The sequence below is a fragment of the Penaeus vannamei genome, chromosome 27 (assembly GCF_042767895.1).
Source record: "Penaeus vannamei isolate JL-2024 chromosome 27, ASM4276789v1, whole genome shotgun sequence".
NCBI lineage: Eukaryota > Metazoa > Arthropoda > Malacostraca > Decapoda > Penaeidae > Penaeus > Penaeus vannamei.
In genome coordinates, this window is record NC_091575.1 from 31,719,548 (window position 1) to 31,729,547 (window position 10,000).

At 34.9% G+C, this 10,000-nt stretch overlaps 3 protein-coding genes across 3 annotated transcripts in view; 2 read left to right on the top strand and 1 right to left on the bottom strand.

The window, feature by feature from the left end:
* Positions 1-3,626: 3,626 nt before the first annotated feature.
* LOC138866876 (splicing factor 3A subunit 2-like) lies at positions 3,627-5,196 on the top strand. The gene is made up of 3 exons (XM_070140697.1): positions 3,627-3,640; positions 3,981-4,143; positions 4,419-5,196. The coding sequence occupies exons 1-3, from the start codon at positions 3,627-3,629 to the stop codon at positions 5,103-5,105; spliced, it is 864 nt and encodes a 287-aa protein (XP_069996798.1). The 3' UTR covers positions 5,106-5,196.
* A 66-nt stretch (positions 5,197-5,262) lies between these two features.
* LOC138866877 (uncharacterized) lies at positions 5,263-9,591 on the top strand. The gene is made up of 3 exons (XM_070140698.1): positions 5,263-5,271; positions 7,177-7,473; positions 9,544-9,591. Exons 1-3 carry the CDS (start codon positions 5,263-5,265, stop codon positions 9,589-9,591), a joined length of 354 nt encoding a protein of 117 aa, XP_069996799.1.
* Positions 9,592-9,790: 199 nt separating this feature from the next.
* Positions 9,791-10,000, bottom strand: part of LOC113829615 (cuticle protein CP1499) — a 940-nt gene continuing 730 nt past the window's right edge. The window contains exon 2 of the mRNA XM_027382814.2: positions 9,791-10,000. This exon is cut by the window's right edge and continues 392 nt beyond it. Coding sequence (XP_027238615.2) covers positions 9,895-10,000 — 106 coding nt within the window. The 3' untranslated portion in view covers positions 9,791-9,894.

A 10,000-nucleotide genomic window follows, 5' to 3' on the forward strand; every position in this document is an offset into this window, starting at 1 on the left:
AATAATCTATTTTTCATTCATGTATGTATCTATTACAATGTAGATAAGGTTTGAAAGAAACGAAGTAGTGTGTGTGTTTTTGTTGGGTGGGGGGGGCGGATCTCTCTTTTTCTATCCATTAATCTCCTATATTATGTCTCATTCTATGGATGTCTCTCTTTCCCATAATCTTATACTGTTGATAAACTTTTTCTGGTTACCTTAGGGTTTCCTAAATGGATGATCTATCAGGCAATTAGAATTAGATTGGCCATACCACTAACTGCTGTGTCTTCTCCAGGTTGTGTTGGCAGTGCTGGGCGTGTGCTCCGCCGCCCCCCAGCAGGCCTACAACCACGCCTACAACTACGTCCAGCCTGGATTCTTCGGACCCGTCGTCCACACCGTCCCCGTCGGCGTCCACGGCATCAGCACTCCCTTGGCCGACACCTACGACGTGGCCGCCGCCCGGGACGCCTTCTTCGGGGCCTTCCGGGATCAGCTGGCGACCGTCAACGCCCTCCGCGCCGCCGAGGATTCCCTCCGACGCCGCAGCCACCTGGCGCCGGACCCCCACGCGCACCGCAGCTGAACTGGCATCAAACCCATAAGTATAGGTATTTATTTAATAATAAATAAATAAGTGCATTTAAACTAAAAGGTATCAATTATCTTCACCAGGTGCTGGACCCCCCCCCCCCGTATATACAGATGGACTTAATAAATAAATAAAGGCATTTCGAAAAAATAATGGGAGCAATTCTTTACACCTGGCGCCGGACCTCCATGGACACCGCAGCTGAAATGGCACCAAACCCATAAATATAGGTAATAATAAATAGGTAAGCGCATTTAAACTAAAAGGCATCAAACATCTTCACTAGGTGCTGGACCCCCACGCGCACTGCAGCTGAACTGGCACCAAACCCTCAAGTTTATTATTTATTAATTAAAATTATTTATCAAAATTAGCAAATGGACTTAATAAATAAACAAATGCACTGAAACAAAAGAAAGGTGGTAATTCTCTTCACCAGACGCAGGACCCCATGAGCACCACAACTGAACTGGTATTAAACCCTCCATATGCAAATAGACATCAATTAAACCCTCCACATGCAAATAGACATCAATTAAACCCTCCATATGCAAATAGACATCAATTAAACCCTCCATATGCAAATAGACATCAATTAAACCCTCCATATGCAATAGGACTTGATAATGAACAAATATATAGACTTATAAATAGACTTATTAATAATAATAACAACATATAGACTTATTAATAAATATATAAATGCATTTAAACAAAATAAAGTTAGCAATTCTCTTCAATAGACACCGGACCCCATGCACAACACAACTGCTGGCATTAAACTCTAAACAGATGGAATTAGATCATGTGACAATCCCTGCATTTGATACAAAATTGATTAAAAGGCAGAACATATAACCTCTTTCTTAAAATCCAGAAAATATGACGGTTCACGCAATCAATAACTTTAGCTGGCTATTCTTAAAACCGAACTATACTGCATATACTTCCTCGGTTATTCTTAAAACTTATCCATAATTATTGCATATCCTTCCTCCAGTGAATATAAGTTATCCCAAGAAAATCTACGGTTAAATTACTTCATCTAGCTATGACTCATCTTTCTACAAGAACCGCCCAACGAATCAGCTAAAATTGGATTCACGGATTCGAACGGAAAATAAAATCAAACCCAATACATGTGTTCTTATAAAAATCATAAACTCGAATTTATTCTCATCCAGAAGATTCTACCTCGTGAAATCTGTCGTGATTTGGGCATTATCTGCAACGTCGTTATTTATTATCGTTATTATTTTATTTATTATTATTATTATTTATTTATTATTATTCATTATTATTTATTATATTATTTATTTATTATTATTTATTATTATCTATTATATTATATTATATCATTATATTATATTATATTATTTATTATGTTATTATTATTATTTATTATATATTATCGTTATTGTAATATCTTGAAATCTCACCGTGGTTCCTAAGTTGTGTGAATCTGAGGGGAAGGCTAGATCAGTAGCAACTGAAGGAGGTGTCATGGCGTCCACAGGGCTATTTTGATGATTGTTCGATGAAAATATAACCGTTAATATCATTATTTTCCATCCTTTTTGAAAATTGAAATGACCAAAATCATCGACCGTTTTCACAAAGCATCCGTAACTTTTGTGACGTCATCAAAATAAACCCCATGTATTTTTTTCCAAACACAGAATCAGACGCCATGACACCTCCTCGAGTTACTACTGTTCTAGCCTTTCCTGTGAATCTGATACCTTATTTCATCCGTTGTTACCAGTGTTACCAAATCAGTCATACCAAGTGCTACTAACCTTGCATGAACCATCGACGAATGCCTGGTAAAGCTGTATGTTTGAAGTTTTTAATTTATTTTTTTCCGGGAATTTAAAGAGATGGTGACTTCTGTGTGAAAGTGTTAGACAATAACTTTTGATAGCATACATTTTAATAACGTATGTCTAAAATATAAAACTAAGAACACTAGTGACGAGTAAAAGTATTCATTTGAAACTCGTCATGTGGTTTGTACTGGCAAAAATCCAAATATAGGTAGCTATAATGAAAAGAAATACATATAGGAGAATATCAGGACTATCTCATATACTTTCGCAGTTTTTCATGCAGCTTATAAATGACGAAAAGACTATAGAAAAATACTATATATCTATATACATGTTCGTATTTTGTCCTGAAGTCTGAAATTTTCACTAACACTTCAAATACTGTGTGTCCTATGTTGTAATTAATTTCAAGTTGGATACTGGACATAACGCCTCTAACGCAGAATAATCATATAATTTGCTCATCTCACTATATCCCCCCTAATGTTATTATTTCTAAGAATTCAGGTTCTATTTCTATAACTATAATGTTCTATTTCGATCGATCACAACAAATATTATCATAACAATAGTTCATATGCAACTAAACGTTAACATTATATTTGCACTTATTACCTTCCATCTTAAAATTATTATTCGTGCAAAGTAGTCTTACATACCTTGAACTTATCTTTGCACACATTGCATTGCTCTGATTACTCTGCGGTTGCATCTTCCGTCAAGGTAACTGAGCAGTGAAATAGTTTAGAAACAATACGTTCATGTTACGTTCATGCCTACCATTTTCTGCTTTTTTCTTAACTTTCTCTCTCTAACACTCTCTCTCTAACACTCTCTCTTTCTTCTCTTTCGCATTTTCTCTCTCACTCTCTCTCTCTCTCTCTCACTCTCTTTCTTTTCTTTTTTCTCTCTCTCTCTCTCTCTCTCTCTCTCTCTCTCTCTCTCTCTCTCTCTCTCTCTCTCTCTCTCTCTCTCTCTCTCTCTCTCTCTCTCTCTCTCTCTCTCTGTCTCTCTCTCTCTCTGTCTCTCTCTCTCTCTCTCTCTCTCTCTCTCTCTCTCTCTCTCTCTCTCTCTCTCTCTCTCTCTCTCTCTCTCTCTCTCTCTCTCTCTCTCTCTCTCTCTCTCTCTCTCTCTTGTATATAAACATACAATCTATCTTTAGGTAGTAAATTTTGGTTTATTTTGTGTAGAAATGGACTAATTTGACGTTTCCAAAATAGATGTGCTCCCGCAGGTTAGTGCATTTCAACCAACAATACAGTATGCTAAAAACATCTTAGATTATATGTCGAACAAATTGCAACAGGAACAACGAAGGGAAGAACAAGAAAACATATTCGTGTGCTTTCTCGTTCTTCCCTTCGTTGTTCCTGTTGCAATCTTATATTACAAAGCCTTATTCTGGAATGATCGCCCTTTATATATATAATCTTTATTCTCCGCGAAGTTTTGCATATAAAGATAAAGATCAATGATGAACGGAAGAATCGCCCTTTATAAACAAACTTCAATATCCGCGTAGTTTTGCAAGATATCAAAGATAGAGATAAATGAATCCTTTCGTCTATGAATAGCAAGAGACGAGAGAGAGAAAAAAAAAATCGAGGTCAGAGCCTGCATCAGCGAGACACGCCCACCAGACTCGCCAGGCACAAACAGCTACAAATACTGAACGAGGAGCCCCAGTTCGGCACAGTTCGGCTGAACACTTTGGCGACGAGCATCATGAGGTTCCTGGTACGGATTCCCATGGGGATTCTTGGGGTTCTCGGTTCTGTTTGGTGCGTGTGCTTGATTTTATAGTGTTGTAATACTCTTTCTGGGTGGATGTTTTTTTTTTCTCTCCCTCTCTCTCTAATATTGCAATATTAATTTTATAATGTAATCCTTTTTAATTTCTCTCTCTAATATTCCAATATTAATTTTATAATGTAATCCTTTTTCTGGGTGGATGGTCTGTTTGGCTGTTAGAAATGTATTGATATGATCTCTAACTTCCGTGTCTTCCCTAGGTTGTGTTGGCAGTGCTGGGCGTGTGCTCCGCCTCCCTCCAGCAGGCCTACAACTTAGGCCACAACTTCGTCCAGCCGGGGTACGTGTCCGACACCGCCGAAGTGGCTGCTGCTCGCGGCGCCTTCTTCAGGGCCTACCAGGATCAGCTGGCGACCATCGCCGACCTTCGCTACGGCGCCCCCGCCGCCCACCACACCGCGGCAGCTGTGCACCAGAATGTAGCAGCTGTGCACCACAGTAGGCAGGCTGTGCATCAGAATGTACCATCTGTGCACCATAGTACGCCAGCTGTGCACAAGAATGTACCATCTGTGCACCAGAATGCACCAGCTGTGCGCCACAGTACGCCAACTGTGCATCAGAATGTAGCAGCTGTGCACCATAGTACGCCAGCTGTGCACCACAATACACCAGCTGTGCACCATAGTACGCCAGCTGTGCACCAAAATGTAGCAGTTGTGCACCATAGTGGGCCAACTGTGCACCAGAATGTACCAGCTGTGCACCAGAAAGTAGCAGCAGGGCACCAAAGCCTGCCATCTGGCCTCGGCCCGGTCCAGGACACCCCCGAAGTGTCAGCCGCCAGGGCCGAGTTCTTCCGCCTGTACAACCTGCAGGCGGCGGCAGCGGCAGCGGCGCCGGACCATCACCCTGCCCCCCTCCCCCCCTCCCCCTCCCGCTACTGAACCATCCCCAAACCCTCGAGCAGATGCAGCTTGAATTATTATGTCTGACAATGCTTACATTTAAGCCCATTTCAATAAAGGCAGCAATTCACTACATTTCTTTAAATAACATCCATAGAATGTGATGGACGAATGTTTTTTTCCTGATCAGGATTAAATGCGTCAAGTAATGGCAATGATAATATCAATAATGATAATGATGATGATAATAATAATGATAGTAATAATAATGATAATAATAATAATAATAATAATAATAATAATAATAATGATAATAATGGTAATGATAACGATAATAAAAATATATATTAAAATGATAATAATGATAATAATAATAATAATGGTAATGATAACGATAATGAAAATATATATTGAAATTATAAAAGTAATAGTAAAAGTAGTAATGGCTATGCTGCCACTGATAAGAATAGTGATAGGAGAAAAGAGACAATTAAAAACGTAAAAAAAGTGCCAACACAACGGAAAAGAGAATAGAACTTCCTATAACAATTAAAAGAAACGATAATATGTAAATATACGGTAGAAGAAAGAGAGCTGGAAAAACAAAGAACAAAAATAAGATCGCAGAAAACTCAAGAAAAAGTAGAAGAGGCAGAAAAAAGGACTATAATTTTTTTCTTCTTTGGAGTGACGGTTGGCGCCATTTTGGAGAAGGTTAAACAAAAATAACCGTTAAAACTATCAAGAAATTTTAAAATCTGGAGAACTGAAAAACAAAGTGTGTTTCAATGTTAAACTGTCAAAGGAAAAAAAAAAATTAAATGCTACACAACCTTGAAAAGACTTAATTATTATGTTTCATAAGTAGACATTATAATCCGCGTGGAATATTCCGCTTTCTGTCATGTTAAAACAAAGTTGTACGAAATAAAGAAATATTTCTTGTTTTTGGGGCAGGAGTGAAGTGAGAAAGTGTTCGAGGTTGACACATATATAAATGCATATATAGAGGTAGATATTTATATAGATAGATAGATAGATATATACATGTGTGTGTATGTATGTATCTACACACGTATATGTAGGTATGTATATAGGTCTATATATATATATATATATATATATATATATATATATATATATATATATATATATATATATGTGTGTGTGTGTGTGTGTGTGTGTGTGTGTGTGTGTGTGTGTGTGTGTCTGTGTGTGTGTGTGTGTGTGTGTGTGTGTGTGTGTGTGTGTGTGTGGGTGGGTGTGTGTCTGTGTGTGTATATATATACTGTATATATACATTTATACCCTGTATATAAAGATGTATATATGATATACATAAATACATATATATTATACATGTATATGTATGTATATATATATATATATATATATATATATATATATATATATATATATATATATATATATATATATATATATATATATTTCTCTCTCTCTCTGTCTCTCTCTCTCTCTCTCTCTCTCTCTCTCTCTCTCTCTCTCTCTATATATATATATATATATATATATATATATATATATATATATATATATGATATGCATTATATGTACCTATATGTGGATATATATAATATACATTATATACATATATAAATGTGTGTGTGTGTATAGTGACACACACACGCAATATATAAATATATAAATATATAAATATATATATATATATATATATATATATATATATATATATATATATATATATACATATATATTTATATATATATATATACATATATATATATATATATATATATATATATATATATATATATATATATATATACGCGTGTGTGTGTGCGTGTGTGTGTAGGCATATGTGCATGAGTATGAAAGACAATCAAATTAATATACGAACAAATAACGCACATTTATATTTACATGTAAAAACTCATAAATATGTATGTATAAGCATGCACATTCATTTATCTTGCCCCGGTTTTTACAGTTAAGTACCAGTGGCATCTCTTCTCTCTGATATTCCAATCTTTGCTGAAGGATAAACTAACAGTAACATAATAATAATAATAATAATAATAATAATAATAAGATAAATAGCAGTTTTATAAATCTTCAGTTGTGTTGGCAGCCCAGGGCGCCCTCCGCCTCCCTCCAGCAGGCCTACAACCACGGCTACAACTACGTCCGGCCTGTGGCTGCCCTCCGCTACAGCGCCCACGCCGCCCACTTCGCCGCCCACCTCGCCGCCCACCACCACGTACCTGCTGTGCACCACGGCGTCCCAGCTGGCTCCTTCGCCGGCCCCGTCGCCCACCAGGCCGCCCTCACCCACGACGCCCCTGAAGCAGGCAGCAGCAGCCGTGACGCCGGACCACCACGTTCTTCTCGACGACTACGGAATCAACTAGATCTGCAGGAAGATACAGTTGGTATTAGGATGCACGAAAATACTTGTTTTAGACGCGCAATAATAAAAATGATAATCATTATAATCATTATAATAATAATAATAATAATAATAATAATAATAATAATAATGATAATAATAATGATAATAATAATAATAATAATGATAATAATAATAATAATAATAATAATAATAATAATAATAATAATAATAATAATAATGATAATAATAATGATAATAATAATAATGATAATAATAATAATAATAATAATAATAATAATAATAATAATAATAATAATAATAATATAATAATTTCTACTAAATCCGACCTTGGCAGCATCAAATCCCTGCCCCCCCCCCCCCATCACTGACCTTACAACCCCACCCCCCCACCCAGGTTCTGCTTTGGCCCCCAGAGTGCCATAAAGATTTAGTCATTTACGATCTTTCTTCCAACAAACCTTGCGGAACAGAAATTACAGAAATAAAAAAAAAGGAAAAAAAAAAAAGTGAACTGGAACACTGAGAAAATACTATTATTTTATTTTATATATTTTTTTTTTTTTTTTTACGTTTCGGTCATAAACGTGATTTTCCCACAGAATTCGGTCATTGTGTGTTTAGCAATTACTGAAGAGAAATAGTCTAATATCACTATTGAAAAATAACCACTCTGGTACATGATATATTAGGAAGAAAAAAGATACATAAAAACTTCTTTTTTTTGTCCTTTCTTTATTCTTATTCGCTTTTTCTTACCTTTATTTTTATTCCCTTTTTTTTCTTTCTTTCTTTCTTTATTCTTATTCGCTTTTTCTTACCTGGATTTTTATTTCCTTTTTTTCTTTATTTATTTATTCTTGTTCGCTATTTCTTACCTTTATTTTTATTCTCTTCTTTTCTGTCTTTCTTTATTCTTATTCGGTTTTTCTTACCTTTATTTTTATTCCCCTTTTTTTTCTTTCTTTCTTTCTTTATTCTTATTCGCTTTTTCTTACCTTTATTTTTATTCCCCTTTTTTTTTCTTTCTTTCTTTCTTTATTCTTATTCGCCTTTTCTTACCTTCATTTTTAATTCCCCTTTTCTTACTTTTTTATTCTTATTCGCTTTTTCTTACTTTTCCTTATTTTTATTCGCTTTTTCTTACCTTTCTTACATTCCATCTAATCTATTTCTTTTTTTTCTTTTTTTTTCTCATCTTACCTTTGTTCTGTCAAAGCGCAAGTCTTCCTTTTATTTTCTTTCATTAACTTTCTTTCTTGTTCATGATTTCCTATGATTTATCTTATCTTTCTTCTCCATCCTATCACTTTTTCCGTCGTTTATCTTTTTATTTTTCTCTATCCTAATGGGTTTTATATTTCTTATAAACGCAAATACATGTACGTTACCTAATTAAATAATTAATATACAGACAATAAGCAATGTATCTCTATATATATGTATATATATGTATATGTATATATGTATATATATATATATATATATATATATATATATATATATATATATATATATATATATATATATTCATACCTTTTTTTTCTTTTTACAGTTTTCTAGATTTTATTTATTTTTTTATTTTTATTTGTTTTTTATTATTTTTTTTTTACTGCAGTGCGGTTCATGAGCTTTTATATATGACTTTTTTTTAATTATGCTTGAAAAATAAACCACAAATCTAATAAAAGTAATAGAATAATAGATTTTCAAAAATATTGCCGCATGTCAGTTAGATTTGACTCATTACCTTTTGTTATTACCCATATTTTCTAACTTTTATTTACAACCCACTCCTGCTTAGATATTCTAACAATGACTTTTCTCAATAATATATATCGTCTTTGAATAGTAATGACTATCATATACACTGAATATTGACTTATGGTCTGACATTTTTTGACGTATGCCTAATTCCTATCAATTCGTGATCAGTAAATCTAATTTATTCATTGTGGGTTTTTTTCTACCAATTCTCAATCTGGATAAAGTCTTGTCACCTCATATCATGAAGGAACATTTAGTGGCACAACTCTTTAATAAATCTTTTATATCAACTCCCAACAACAGAATCTCATATTTTTTTAGTCTAACATAGGTACAGCCACTGTGTCTAGTCAACCACTATATTACTAGGATTGTAATGGTGACTCTGTTTTGGCAATCTTTGCTTTACTGAGTACGTGATAGATAAATGAACTTTTATTGTGACAAATTAGAAGAAAAAAGTTTAAATGAAACTTGATAGCATAAATGTCAACTTTACATTCTACAACAGTGTTGTTCTGTATTAGAGAAGTGAAATGCATACTGGAGTATTATTTAAAACCGAAGAGAACATGTGAGAAGTGGATTTATTTAGACAAAAAGAGTTCAGTTCTTGTTCTTTATTTACCGATCAAAATGTTCCAAACTTTTCCAGCTTCCTTGCCTGCCAGTTCAGTAGTCGCGATGGGCATGGTGGTCCGGCGCCGCGGCCGCTGCTGCTGCCTGCTGGTTGTACAGGCGGAAGAACTCGGCCCTGGCGGCTGACACTTCGGGGGTG